The sequence below is a fragment of the Centruroides sculpturatus genome, unplaced genomic scaffold (assembly GCF_000671375.1).
Source record: "Centruroides sculpturatus isolate CEXI.00-Female unplaced genomic scaffold, Cexi_2.0 scaffold272, whole genome shotgun sequence".
In the NCBI taxonomy this organism is placed as follows: Eukaryota; Metazoa; Arthropoda; class Arachnida; order Scorpiones; family Buthidae; genus Centruroides; species Centruroides sculpturatus.
The window spans coordinates 434,986-451,495 of NW_019384484.1; the positions used below are offsets into that span (position 1 = coordinate 434,986).

The 16,510-nt window shown below is 30.0% G+C and overlaps 1 protein-coding gene across 1 annotated transcript in view; it reads left to right on the forward strand.

Moving 5' to 3' along the window:
* LOC111621531 overlaps positions 1 to 16,510 on the forward strand; it is an 86,758-nt gene that overhangs the window by 49,863 nt on the left and 20,385 nt on the right. Inside the window, 3 exon segments of the mRNA XM_023363689.1 lie at positions 663 to 802; positions 13,222 to 13,412; positions 13,547 to 13,768. Coding sequence (XP_023219457.1) covers positions 663 to 802; positions 13,222 to 13,412; positions 13,547 to 13,768 — 553 coding nt within the window.

Genomic DNA, 16,510 nt, shown 5'->3' on the forward strand with positions numbered 1-16,510 from the left:
GTTTTTTTAATTGATTGATGATTGATTCAATCAACTAATTTGTTGATTGTATTAACTTGATTCTTTAGATATTGAAAATTAAATAAATAACATTATGTTAATTTAAGCGTACAGAAACGTTGCTGTTGTTCCAGCAAAGATCTTATTTTAACTTTACCGAGTGTCTAGTAGGTAATTCGCAGATTACCTAGATAATCTGCAGATTACCTAGGTAATTTGAGAAATGGAATAATTTTCGCAGCTTTAACGGATCACCCTAGTTAATCTGCAGATTAGCTAGGTAATGTACACATTAACGGATTTCGAGCTTTAGCGGTAACATATACATAAAGAGATATTTTTTAAAAAAGTTAATGTTGATACAATATTTTATATTGAAGAGAAATATTCAATTTTCTCAATAATTTAACCATAATTAGATTTCTTACATTTTTTATAAAGTTTACAAAAAATATTTTCCATAAAAGTCCTACCGGGAGACATCTCTCCTTGGTAGATCGTTCAAATATTGTTTTGCCTTATATATCAATCAATCCAATTTTCAAATCAATCCTTTTGCAATAATATAAATTTTTAACAAATGGAAAAATAGCCAGTAAAAATTTGCATATAGATTTGATAATGTTAAAATTTGTTTCATTAACATTTGTGTTTATTAACAGCAGCAGCAATGAAGAACCAAAGAAAGAAATTGATGCTACTTGCATCTGTCAGACACAAAATGGAGTGGAAGGAAGTAAATGGATTGTATTGACACCTGGTGGTCAGGATTTGAATCAAAATCCCAATAATATGGAATATGGTAATTTTGTACAATTTTGAATAATATAATAACGTGAATGATATAATTAGTGAAGAAATGATAAAGTAAATAAATTAATTAAATTTGTTATTAATTTTAAAAGAAAATTACATATATTATTTTTATCATAAATTTACCATATTTTAAAAATAATAATACAGTAATGTTAAACAATTCAATAGTTAAAAAATTAAATTTAAAAAATTTCAAAATTGTTATTGTGCTGAAATTGCATAATTTTGAATAATTACGGACTTTCATTCTTCCAATTCTTTCACTAAAATTTTAAAAAAATATACAAATCATTACTCTTTCATATAACATTATCATATTTTGTATCATAGTAGGCCTTTCAAAAGAGATCTGGGCCCAGTGGAAGAGCCAGGGGAGGTACAGTACAAGGAGCGCGAATGCTTCCCTATAATAAATATAATAAATACTGTCCTAAATTTGTTTGAATGTAGTTAATAGGAGCCAAGTAAGATCCTATTAACTATATTCAAACAAATACTAGGCGCCTATTTTATCACTACTCTACCTCACTTCTAAATCTGCCTACGCCATTGTTCGGGCCATTTATCATTTTTAGATCCCAGTATATTAAAAAAATTGTATTATATTTTTAAAATAATGANTATTTGATTGAACAAATTTAAATTTTTCAATTTCTTTAGAATATAAGGCTATATTAATATCGAAAAAGAAACGAATCGAAAATTAAGCTATCACCCTGTAGTTCTACTATCGACTTTGAGAAGGGCATTTACATTTACTTACTAAAAACAAAATTTTACGAATGGATTAAACAAAATGATTTAATAGGAACGAGCAAATATTTATTGTGACATCGTTACAATGCCGTGCTGCAATTTTTAATTATATTTTAAATTAAATAAATTTAAAATATATGCTCTCTACTTTAAATTAGTAGTGTCTTGCCCCTGTACATCATACTTTTCCTGTAAGTAACAGTCATGCCGGTCATCTATGTAACTCCGTCCTGGGGAAAATTTTTGAATTGAAATCATGTTACTTTCGGTGTATACCTGAAATTCGTATATAGTTAATCAGGACCTTCTGCCTGTAAGCTTTCCATATCTGGTCTCGTCTTTCATCTATATAACGTTCTCGAGATTAAGGAAAGACGGACAGACTGACAGACGGACGATAGTAGGGAATTTATAGGTTACAATTTTTTCAAATTTAGCCTAATAAGTGAGTTTGCTTACACTCGTAATAGAGATACAACTCAAGAAGTGTTTTTTTTTACACTCCATTCTACAGATCCAATTATCAAAGAAGAAACAGAAGTCTGTTGCTTTTATACACATCGAAAGGCTTTCAATACAAGTACCGAATTTATTGGTAGAATTATAGATTAAAGGGGTTAGTGTATCCAGTTTCACTGTGACTATTCGATTTTTACATCTCAGACATTGAGCAAATATTTGATATTGAATAAGACACAAAAACAGGAAGCAAAACAATTCGCTACTTATTGTATGCAAACGATGTCTTACTCACCAATAGAAAAAACTTAAATATATTGAATTTTTTTTTTAATTANACAAAATTATTTAAAAGTTCGTTTTGAGGAATATTTTTTATATACTTATAACTATACTTAATGTTAGAATTAAGCAAATGTGTCTTTAGATAAGATAAAAGTTAATATAAAAGCAGTAATAATTACAGAACTCAAAACAAAGTATCATATTTGTTTGATGTTTTGGCATCTGTTGGAAAATTACCTTATAGGCGAAGTTCATACCTTATCATGGCGTTCAATTCTAATTCATTAACATACTTATGTTAATATTATCGGTGGAAATAGTGTGTTACTTATGAACTTTATTACATACTAACATATGATATTTATTATAGCATGCATCTAATTTAGTGATGAATTTTTCATATTTATTTATTTTTATTTTATTTATTTTTTGTTCTGTGAGCCCGAAGAATTTCTTTTATCAATAAATCTTACCCATTATGAATTCGGTCAAACCGTACAGTGGAGACGGTAGAGTAAAGTGGGGTGGGGCTCAATTTATATCCGGGAAAGAACCATCCTCTCAAAAATTTCTTGTAGTTTCTCTCTCGTATTCTATCCTGGGTGCCCTAGAGCTGTAGGCTGTCGCATTAACTATCTTGGTCATCCTGCCTTCATTAATAATGATTATAGAAAGATTCTTAAACATTATGGATGCTGACTAACTGCAAAATAATTTATTGATTTGCGAGACAACTTCCTAAATAAACAATGATCTAATGTTAAGCATTTCGCAGGATAATAACTTAAGATCTGTCTTGAACTCTGTTATAACGCAATACTTGAATTGCTCATTTGTCAAATCGATTAACTCCACAAAACAACGAACATTATTTATTGTGACATCGTCACAATGTCGGGCTGCAATTTTTAGTCAAATTGTTAGTTAATTTATTTAATTTAAAATATATACTCTCGATTTTAGTAGTGTCTTGCCCCTGTACTGTACATCATACTTTTCCTGACAACAACAGTCATCAAAGTCAGTTATCTATGTAACTCCGTCTGGACAAAATTTTTGAATTGAAATAACTTGACGTCCGTTTAAAACCGGAAGTTCATATATCGAGGCTTCATACCGTTGACCTTTCCATAGCTTTCTCTACTTTTACCTATCTAACTCCATTCTCGAGATTAAGGAAAGACAGACTGACAAACTGACAGTCAGTGGGAATTTATAGTTATGCAATTTGGAAACTGCAGCCTAAAAAGTAGAGAAAATGATATAGTGTGTATCAATTTCTCTACGTTTTAGGATGCAGTTACAAAAAATAATAACTCTACTGTGAATTCTTTTTAAAAATCACTTTTAAAATTAAATTGAAATAAATATTATAGGATGTATTATTACATTATAACTTATATAACATTTAAAATATAACGATTATTCCAAGGATATACTATTTTTACATTTTTCGCATAACTAAGGGAGTTAATCGATTTGGCCTGTGATCGGCTCAATGAAGCTGTTTTAATTTTCTCATAAATAAATGAAGAGCTATAATACCCTAATAGAAAAATAGAAGAAAAACAAATTTAATTAAGCGTTAAGGCTTTTATTTATTCTTTCCGCTTAAGAAAGCCTTTTTTGAGTTCGGCCAGGCCCATAGTGGTGAGATGAGAGGATCAGGGACGGACCACCCTAAAAAATTAATGGAATTTTTCGACCCGTCCGAATTCTTTCCAGGATCCCCTATAACGGTAAGCCGAGGCCTTAACTACATCGGCAATCTGACCATCAATTAATGTCAACATTTGTACAGGAACATATTTAGGAGGCTGTTTTACGGCTAGTTATCTCTATTCTCTGCATACATTTTAATTTTTCCTCATATTTTTCTGACCATTTTCCAGGTTGACAATCTTTTTCAGTTCTTTCTGTCCTGAGGGTGCTAAAAGGGCTTATAAATCATACCCATTATGAGTTCGATCAAGCCCAGCAACTGGTGGTGATGGCCGAACATCCAGACAGGCTATCCATAAAAATTTCCGACAGGCCACCCAAGCTTGACCTCGGTATTTGGAACGACAGGCTGACTAACACCTTTACTACGCAGCCATACGGCCGTTATGTCGTTGATTAGAAGTCATTAAAGTAATTCCTGATAACTGTGTTTTAATATCTTCAATTATTAAAGCTGAGTTAAGGAATTTCTCTTTCACAATTCTTTTAAGAGAATTATCGCATGCTGTTAAATATAGATTTTGATATCATACTATATTGGACAGCATATTGGATCCACATTTAATCTATCATCCACTAAATTTTTCACCAAGCTATTCTCAATCTGGACTCTCTAGAGATTCAAGAACGAACTTAATATTGTCTTGAATCTCACAAAGACATTGTGGGCACTCTGCAATATATAGTAGACCCCCCTATAACGCTTAGATACGTTCCACGCTAACCGAAAATTACGTTGTAGGAACGATTAAATACATGAGCCAATCGCAGCCCGATAGGTGGGAACTTTACGGACTAAGGCTGTTCGAAAGGTTTTCTTCTATAAAATTAACCGATTCTAGACTATTTCGACACAGTTTATAGTAATCCGTATAAACTATGCTATAAACAAAAAATTATAGGATTACTTACCGAGTGTGTACCGTTCGACTANTATATAGTTAATCAGGACCTTCTGCCTGTAAGCTTTCCATATCTGGTCTCGTCTTTCATCTATATAACGTTCTCGAGATTAAGGAAAGACGGACAGACTGACAGACGGACGATAGTAGGGAATTTATAGGTTACAATTTTTTCAAATTTAGCCTAATAAGTGAGTTTGCTTACACTCGTAATAGAGATACAACTCAAGAAGTGTTTTTTTTTACACTCCATTCTACAGATCCAATTATCAAAGAAGAAACAGAAGTCTGTTGCTTTTATACACATCGAAAGGCTTTCAATACAAGTACCGAATTTATTGGTAGAATTATAGATTAAAGGGGTTAGTGTATCCAGTTTCACTGTGACTATTCGATTTTTACATCTCAGACATTGAGCAAATATTTGATATTGAATAAGACACAAAAACAGGAAGCAAAACAATTCGCTACTTATTGTATGCAAACGATGTCTTACTCACCAATAGAAAAAACTTAAATATATTGAATTTTTTTTTAATTATTGTATCTAAAAATAAATCCGAGTAAAACTGAAATCTTGATTTTTTAGAAGCAATATTAAATTGCCGAAAGTAAAGGATAAAATTGTATTTATTAAAATACAGGATTGCTAGTGACTTTAAAAGTAAACTATTTAGTTTTTTCATGGCAAAATACTTTTTACTCTCATGTAGAACATACTTTTTCTAAAACTTATATGATTATAACTCAATTCAACTAATGGCAAAAATGTAACTCTCTGATATAATGAACCAATGTAAGTTATTTAATATAATGATACACTGTGTACTTTAAATACTGTATTATACTTCTCCAGTTTGGTCTATGCACTTTATATATAAATTAGAAAAGATCGATGTTAATTTTTAAGCAAAATTATCAAAGTGGAGTCTAACGTGCCTGGTTACGCCCTTTGCCAGGACTCTAATAGAGTATGGATTTAACTATTTATGTTAAAGAGAATCATGGCTCCTTAGAAAAACAAAAACAAAATAATAACATTAAGAGACAGTCAAGATGAATTGACTGTCTCTTAATGTTAATCGTGGAAATATACAATGTATATTTCCACGATTAACAGTTATATACAATAGCACTAAACCAAAAGAACAGCTCAAATAACTGGATTTTGAAATTAAAAATTTAATAGTTTATGCTAACAGTATCTTCTTTTATTTAATATGGCTGAACAAGACTAAATATTTGGGCTTAATCTTTTAATGAATAATGCGCTTAATTTACACAGGTCGATATTAAAAGGACAAGATCTGAATGATTCAAGTTTTATTTATTGTATAAATATATTTTAAATTTTCCTTCTGAAACAACTTATTAAAAGGAGAATAAACTTACCAGTCAAAAGATTCTTTACTTAGATAAGACTCAATAAATGTTCTGCAACCGTGGATTCATCAAATACGAGTATTAATTTTTATAATACATGTTTTTTTTGTGAAACTCTAAATAATGTTTCTTGTTCCACATACTAAAAGAATATGACGCAATTATTAATAATAATTAATAATTATGATAATCTGAAATGCCCTTGCAGAAGNAAAAAATTAATTATTTAATTATTGATATTACTTACTCATTATAATATTTTATATTAATAATATATGGACTGCGAAGAAATTTACAACTTTTTATGTGTTTAATGCTACAAGTAAAATTCATTATAATTCTGTCATTATTTTAAAATACGTAATTTGCTAGGGTACGAAGTAAACTTGATATGAATAATCTTAGAAATGATTGGATGGATGCAAATCGTAGCAATTAATTTCAATCTATAAATGAAATTCGAAAATTCTTTTTTAAATTCAATGTTATTCTAATTAGGTTATTAACATGATATTATCTTGCTTTAAATATGCACAAAGTTCTTTTGTTTTGTTTGATAGAGTATTCCATTATATTCAACACGTTCTATGCAGGGCAGGATTTACATTTTTTTAGGCCTTAAGCTAACAAAAAATTGAGGCCCCCTCCTTTCCCAAATTTTTTAACTGTATAAAAAAAACACATATGTCTATTTACACAGGTTACTAATACATAGCAAAGTCTTTATTAAATTGTTTAAGTTTAATACGAGTACAATATAAAATAAACAAAATATAGGCCTAATATAAAATAAAATGTTTAACACGTATACACGAAGCGATCCAAATGCTCAAGGTAATTATGGTGTCGTACTAATCGTCCAATAGCGATTAAAATCGTAGTTTCTATCGTTAGTAAGTGATCAAAATTTCCTTATCGCTTTCAAACGATTAAAAAAGTACAGGCTATGAAAACCAGCAACCATCTTAGCAACCTTTGATCCCATAGGTGAATTCCAATCGCTTTTTTTATAGGGTAGCATAAAAAATTAATCTCTATTCAATATTTTTCTTAAAATTTAGAGGCCACTTGAAAGCTGAGGCTCAAGCTTTAGCTTATTTAGCTTAATAGTAAATCCTGCACTGGTTCTATGTAAGACCATAAGCAGATATATAAAATTTCAAACAGTTACATAACATAACATAAATTTTTGCTGAGTGCCCATAAATAATTGCTATTTTATAGTTGGTTCAATTTCCAAATTCCCTTTTCTGAAAATTATGGTTTCACAATTATGGTTTCACATATGGTTCTATGGTCACGATGTATACTATGTATACACAACACTTTATAAACCTATTCATTTTTAATTTATTGCGGCTCTTTGATTACTACTAAATACGACCGAAAAAATATATATTTGTTCCTGAATGTTTACTTGTATATATCCATGGTTCTAAGCAATATAATATATTCACTATAGTTAAAAAAACAACACAAGAAAACAATTTTAGTATTAAAAATTCTATAATTTCTTCACGCAACTGTATTGATTTTCCGAATGATCCAATATCAAAAACAGAAACTTGCACCATTTTCTCTATTGTTAACTCTAGAGTGTTGCATGCTGTCATATTTAAAAGTAATTCGCATTAATGCGACAATAAACGCAACCGTATCTAAATGAATCATAACATCGCTACATAGAAATTTCTAAGAGGATAGTATTTTTTAATTGAGTTTGTAATCGAATAATCGAGTTTTTAATCTCAGTTTTTACTACGATGTCAAAACTGTGACAATAGACTGTATTTGACGTCATTCTGACAATGAATCAAATTCAAATAGGCGATATCTGTAACAATTACAACAGTATACGATCTCGTAATATTGTATTTTTAGCAATTTTTTGTTTACCAATACGTATTCTGTCTAAAAATTGGAAATCTCAAATAAACTGAATACAAAATATAACACACGGTAAAATAAATTTATTCAATAAACAAGTAAAAAAGTCATGGTTTTTCTGTTTAAATCGTAATATCAATATGTTTTCACTATATGAAATTTTATGGTTTCAATAAAATGTAACTAACCTGATGCAAAATAAAAGATTTTATAATGAATTTTTTATTACATAGTTATATACAATTTGGCATGCAAAGGCATACAAAATTATATATATATATATCTTAGTAACCGTATTAGGTTATATACAAGGTATACAAAATTGTATACCTTAGTAACTGAAAACAACCAACTTTTCATTGATAACAATAAAAACTAGCCGTCGACAATTCTGATTTAGCCTAGTAAAAAACTTTCTTCTATTTTTTAAAATCAAATTTGAAAAACTTAATTTGGAAGATAAGATAGAATTTTTTAGATATTTTTCGTTTTGGTCCTATGAATACCAAGAAACTATTTATAACCCATTTACAAGAGACTATTTATTTATAACACATGTTCATTATTCACGTATGATAAAAATAATAAAAGGATTGATAGGATAAGGCAACATAACACATGGGCGATCTACAAAGAGGAGTGTCTCCCGGGAGGAATTTCTATGGGAAACTGGACCGTATTTAAGTATTAGCTAAATTTCATTGCGTAGTAATATCAAGTTTAGATAATACAGAGAAAGTTGTAGTCAGCTATAATAAATTTTAAAAAATTATTTTAATAATTTAAATCTTACTTTTTATTAAATGATTTAGAAGCATATTTTATATAACTCTAACAGAAAATTAAAACTTGTTAGCTTGAAGAACTATTGAAAAAGAAAGGAAAGAAAAAAGAAGTAAAATAAATAAATAAACTTCTTAATTTTGTTTTCATTTCACGAACAATAATTTTAATGCACGTAACGATTTAAAGAATCAATTAAATGATTATACATTACTATTCGTGTTCTGTTTTTACTATATTTTGAAAATCGCCATTTTGGGTCGAACTGTTTACATCAGTTGCCATGCGAATAAAAGTGCCATGCGTATTATTTTATGTTTTGTTTCGATCGTTAAGCATTTTTTCCAGAAATGTTTTAACCTGAAATGAATCCGAATGAGCAATCCAGGGACTTTTTCACGACACCTAAATTTCGGATATGTCGAGCCAGGGCTGTGCAGTAGATTTTCTCAGTATGATGCAACTCTTCGAAATGCCACTTATGCCACCCCTTAAATGATGCTTATGACGCCCCATCACGGTGCCGCCTGATGTAGCCGCATCTCTGCATCATAGCACGGCACAGCCCTGTGTCGAGCTCCGTTATCAACTATCCAGTTGCCGCCATTATGGGCCTACCCTAACTCACGATAAATAGGGGGAAAGGCCATCTCAATGCCCATGGGGGCGGAAAGAGCCAAAAATGAAAAATACCTATTCCTGGAATTTTTCTATCACTCTGTATCGGTATATTATTTGAGTAATGTATTTAAAAAAGGAATTAGGAATAGAGTTGTTACAGAAGAGTAGAAGTTCCAACTTTAATAGGAAATACCAATCAAATGCCGAAAATTTAATAGGAAAATAAAAAAGTTCCAACTTTAATAGGTTTGAGTCTAAAGAACTCATACAATACGAATCGAAAAACAAAATTGAGATTCCTAAAAGAAGCTGATTTTGCTGAATGTTTGCTGAATTGCGAAATTTTTGGAAAGTATGTTGAAGCTTATGAGGATTATTTCGAAAAATATTAAATATATTTCTTTACTTCCTAACACGTGTTAAGATGTTAGGAAGTAAAGAACAAGCTAGTTAGGAAGTAGGTATATATGTTACCGCTAAAGCTCGAAATCCGTTAATGTGTACATTACCTAGCTAATCTGCAGATTAACTAGGGTGATCCGTTAAAGCTGCGAAAATTATTCAATCTCTCAAATTACCTAGGTAATCTGCAGATTATCTAGGTAATCTGCGAATTACCTACTAGGCACTCGGTAAAGTTAAAATAAGATCTTTGCTGGAACNTTATATTTTAATTTTTAATTTAAAGAAGCATTTTTCGTAAGCATTGATTATATATAGTTTTCTATTTTTTCAAAATAAATTCGTTAAAAGAAAAAAATTCAAGTTATATCATATAATCGATCTGTTTATTTGTTCCATTCGAATAAAGAAATCGATCAAATATAATGTATTAGGCCTATAGAAATACAAAGTTATTACTTAAATATTTATTCTGCATTTTCTCAGCATTGTGGCCAAAAATTCCAATTCTAATAATATTAAATGTATCGAAGTTACGCAGAATTTGATCTTGTTTTATGTTTAATTGAATTATAAAACTGTTATTGTTCTCGTTTTTTTTTAAATTCTTATATACTATAAGAAATGCCAGCAACTGACATAAACAGATTTCACTTTACTGTATCAAAAACTTGTTATTTATTTTTTGTTTAAATAACGCATAAATAATGTTTTTATGATTCAATGAGAGAAAGCCATCGAGGAGCGAGAAAGCACATGCACAATCTTGTCCTACAATGCTACTTCATAAGTTAATTAATTTAAGCCTAACACTCGAACCCCCCGAAAGTTGTATGCTATAGCTATGTTCACAATTAATTTTTAATTACAACGTGTAATTTTTAATTTACATGTTGGCTTGTTTTCTATTTCTTGCCTAGCCAACGTATGGTGGGGAGTGATCAACTATTCCACATTTTTTCCTCTCAAAAACTTAATAATCCATCCTCATGAAATTATTCCGTAAAACATACTTTTATGTATTGCACAGTAATTAATGTTCCAGGTTATCTCTTTTTGGTAAAGACACTAAGATATAAATTAAACGACACCATTTATTTTTCACCATAACAAAAAGATCGTATTTTTTTCTGTTACAGAAATTATTAGTTTTGCTTCTCTTCTCATTTGCACCCATTTTATACTGAACTGAACTATTTAGGGTACAGTAAAACAATTTCTAAAATAACGACATACCTGACTAGCGATGACCATAGACACTTCTTCCTATCCCTCTCATAGAGCAGCATTTCCCAAATTAAGTTCCTCAGCTTAATTTCTTGGGCTCCGTAAATTTTTAAAGATATTTTTAAAGTTAATGAAATCAAATACGTTATTTCCTTATTTTATGACTATTTTTTAAGTGAACAATTAATTATTTGAGTAGATAGTGCACCTAAACACGGTAGTTGGCATTTGCCCTTATCACGCATCCTTTGTGCAACTGACGTTGCATTGAACGATAAAAATAAAATACATATAATTGTTTATTAATACAGTTATAAACATATATATATTAATTTATTCGTTTAATGAAATAATAATAATAAATAAAAAATTAAAGTCTTGTTGGTAGCAACGTTTTTTTCCTGTCAATTGTTCATATTTATAGCAAAAGATGCAGATGAATTGTGAGAGTTACGCAGAAAAATTTTTCCTAGCTTAAGGGCTCTACTAAGGAGTTTGGGAAACGTTGTCATAGAGCAGTGTTACCAACCCATAAAGAATAGTTAAAAGATTTTTCTGTGAAAAATATAGATTTAATATTCCTGTTAAAATTACAAATCTTTTTTTGCATTTTAGCGAGTCATATTATCTGCGATCGATCAAAATGATGCAGCGATCGACCGGTCGATCACGAGCCACTTGTTGGCCTTGCCTGTCCTATTTCAATGTTGTTCTCAGTAAATCGAAACATATGATTGAAAAATAACGTAGAATGGCATAACAAATTTCAACTTGCCTTCTTTTAAATTGAGGCAATTTCTTATAGTAACAATGACCAAAATCATGGTTACTACAAGCGTTTTAATCTCTAAATGGGTAGTGCGTTCTTTCACCACGGACAATCTTATCCCACTTCTCCCCCAAAAATTCTTACACATTATAAGTACAGTGCATAGAAATATCCTTTTAATACTATTAATATGTCTTAGAAAATTACCACATTAATAGTGGAATATATTTAATTAAAAAAATGAAAATTAGGAATTTTTTACCTAAAAAGTATAGTAATTAAAACTGATCATAAAATCCATAAAATAAGAGGATGAAATAAAAAGATGTTATAAAACTTAAAATTTTATTAATTTATTTTGCAACTAAAGTTTTAAATGGTTTTATTAACAGAGAAACTGTCCAACTGTTATTTGGACTTAATCTCTTCTTGTTTTCTGCGTGAAGTTCTCGTTAGGACGAATTTGCTTTTTCTAATGATCTTTGTGCATTAATACTGCATTTTTCATTTGTTTTATTCAAAATTACATCGGAAGCGGATTTTAAATATGCACGAAAAAATTTTAAATTGTGCGGCACCCAAAAGTAACAAGTGGATAATGAGGATGGGCCGATGGAGTGAGGATCGCTGACTACTTTTGTCAATTTTTCTCAATCTAACTTGGCAATATGCTGCCATCAGTGTGTAGCACAGCACTTTTTCCTTTAAAGTTTTTAATCACTAAATAGGTATTTATATGCAGTACAAATAGAAATTTTCTTGCACTTTTCTAAAAGGATAAGCAACTTTTTATTAAAACAAATTTATGACATAAGTTAACAGAATATATAAAATGGCGTTGATCCATTATTTATCATTTACTTATGTTTGTGTTAGATTTTGTTAATAATTATAAATTTTCTTGTTCACATTAGGCCGGCAGCGACCCGCACTAAATAAAGTCTCATTAAGCAGAGTATTCCTATATTAATGGTTCTGTGTACCTTGACGTTTAGAGACAAGACAGTCAATATCTTGTAGAAATCACAAATCTTATTCACGTTAAAGGAGTGTTGAATTGTATAGATCTATAGTATAATAGAGAAAACTTCGTTATAAAATAAATTTACATTAAAATTTTGAAAACTTGTAAATATATTTATAGTATTAATCATATTAAATATTAAAATAAATTNATAAGAAATACTGTATAACTTTAAAATTATTTAGTTCAAGATTATAATCCTGAAGAAGAATATTATTGTGCAATTGCTGCCAATGTAGTACGAGAATTATTGCAACAGAAAAGGAAAAAATCTGGAAAGAAGATAACTCCTTTAGTACGAAGTGCCTTACGCTTACAATCTAGCCTTACAAGAAAATCGTTAAAAGAAGAAGGATTATCTGGGATCAAACAAATAGTAAATAAAGATTTCAAACAAATAAAAATTTATTAAAATTTTATTTTCGTATCCATATATTATACATATATTGAAATTGATAAATACACTAGTATACTGTATATTTTACATTATATGATCGATATTTTTTACAGATCAATAAAGAATCTATGGAAGGCTGCATTTTAGAAAATGAAGATATTCCATATGATTTACCTGAGAGAGTTGTAGAATTAGTTGAAGCTATGCTTAAAGAAGCTGAAAATAAACAAGAATGGGACCAAAATGAAACTAAAAAATATTTAGTAGAAAATCCTTGTATAACATTTAATATTTGGGATTATAATGGTCATCCAAAATATTTTATTTTACATCAGGTAAAGTTTTTAAATTTGTTTTCATTTTGAATTTATTTATTTACAACAAGATCCCGCTTAACGCTGCCTCGCTTAACGCTGATTCGATATAACGCCGTCTGCTCGAAGCCTTAAAAAAAAAGCTCAAAATTTACGCTGATTTAAATTATCGCAGAATTTTATTGATTCGTACATAATACAATTATTTACGAACACGAACCAATCAGAAAAAGGTGGCAAAAAGATGTACTTTCTTTAAATCTATGTTTGTTCGGTACAATTTTGGAAAAAAATATAACATCATAGACGTCATAGGCAATATCGACTTAGCTTGGCAAGAATTAACTGATAAATGCACGAACAAAGTATGGAAGAAGTTATGGCTGAAAGTATTCAAGAATCCTCAACGAGAAGAGCCTATCGTTGTATCGTTAGGTTGACCAAACTCAACTTAATCGATACAGCAAGACTAGGAGATGTAGACGAACAGGATATTGAGGAGTTACCGCAGATTTCTGGTCAGAGTCTTACCAACGACGACCTTCAAGAACTGGCAGAACAAGGAATCCATGTAGAACTGGAAAATAGAGATTCTGAAAACGAAGAACCCAAAAAATTTCTCTACAGATTTCCTTAGTAAAAGTTTGATAATGATAATGAAATCGTTGATCAAATTGTAGCGAATGATCTAAATTTTGAAATGAGTGCAAAAGCAAGACGAGGCGTTTTGGATGCGATCTTCTGTTACCGACATTTGCTTAAGGAAAGAAAAAAACGACAAATAAAACTTCACGACTTTATTGCATAAAAAAAAGAAAAAAACAAGAATTCAGAAAAGTTAGGACCTTCGTCACAAAAAATGAACTATTAATATATTATTATACATTTCTGTGTGCATATGTTTGTGTGTTATTTAACATATATTATTATACAAAGTAATATAAAAATAACTTAAAATTAAAGTAAATTTTTTTATTTTCGGTCGCGTGTTCCCCTATCCCTATTTAATGTTAAAATGACCTCGTTTAACGCTGTTTCGTTTAGCGCTTTGTTGTCTAGGAACGCATCCCCCGCGTTAAGCGGGGTCTTACTATATTTATTTATCTTATGAAAAAACAACCCGAATATTTTAGAGAATCGCTCAAAGGCACATGCTATTTAGAATTTGCTTATATGATTAATATGCTCTTCTCCAGTCTCTATATATTCTAAATTAGTTTTATAATGCAGAAAAAAGTACAATAGAAAATTTTTTACGGAAAAAATATTATAATTATATATCACAAAAATTATTTTACGCTAATTGTATGCACTATGCATTTGTTGATTTATATAATTAATTTGGATGATATAAACCAGCAGTCGCCAACCTTTCTGACCTCACGGACCACTAAATTCACAATTTTGAATCCTGCGGACCATTACCGTAAATTTTTTAAACGATACAAACAAACATCTATAGAATAATTATAATAAAAGTTCCATTTTACGTTATTAATATGAAATTCACTTGTTTATGACAAATTAGTATAAAGTTTCCTGCAGCTTTTTTTAAATAAATTCATGAAATCTTGGCTCTTTTCCACGAAGGATGACAATCGCACTCACATTATTTATTGATTTATTGACATTATTATTTATTGATAAAAGTCATTCGTGTTTTGTTTTAGATTCGAATAAAAAAAAACCCTAATGGATGAGAAAAAACAACCAATGAGTATTTTGCATTTCTTTCGCAATACTTCGTGTAACCTTCAGTTGATCATTGTCCAAATTTCTCCACGGACCACCAGCATTTTCTCATATAATATACCGGTTGGCGGCTGCTGGTATAAACAATTTCACTTTTGACTTAAATCACAGTTTTTTTTATTTTAAAAGTAATACAATAGGAAGCGTGCAAACATTTATTGTGACATCGTCATAACACCGGGCTGCAATTTTTAATCATATTTTTTATTAATTTAATTTAAAATATATGCTCGCCACCTCAAATTAGTAGTGGCTAATCCCTGTATATCATACTTTTCCTGTTAGAATAGAGTCATCCCGGTCGTCTATCTAATTCCTTTCAGGGAAAAAATTTTGAATTGAAATAACGTGACTTCAGATTTGTATCGAGTTAGCGGGATGTTTTCTCTGATGAAGTAGCAAACGAAAAGCTGGTTATACAGTAGCGCTGCAGACGCGCAAGGGGTATCAGGGCTCAGCCCTGCCTACTTTTTTAAGCAGGGCAAAGCCCTTGTACTTTGTAAACATTTACCAGTATGTTGGACTTTAGACTATGTACTTCAGTCAAAAAACTAAGAAAATTAAATTTTTGCCCAGTTTTATTTATGCTGATTACGAATATATAAGTCGTTTTTTGGCCCATTTAAGACGTTTTGCAGGTATTGCGTCACAAAGTTAATCTTTGCCCATACAAAACTCCGGTAGACGGTGGCGCCTCCATTGACAGATTCAAAAAATGCCAGAGCGCCGTTTAGCGCTCTGGCATTTTTTAATTTACGACTACATTCCTTATGTACAGTACAATAATTTATTACGATCGGTTCTACACAGAGTTTTATTTATCTTTAATAGGTTATGTAAATTTATTATTACAGGAAATGAGCTCAAAAAATACTGCAAAGTACAGTTTTATTAACTTACCAACTACAGTAATATAATTCATGGATATCGAAAACATTTGTTAAATATAATTTCGTTATAATTATAATTACTCTTTAATTATAATTTTTTATTGTCAAGCAATTTTAAATT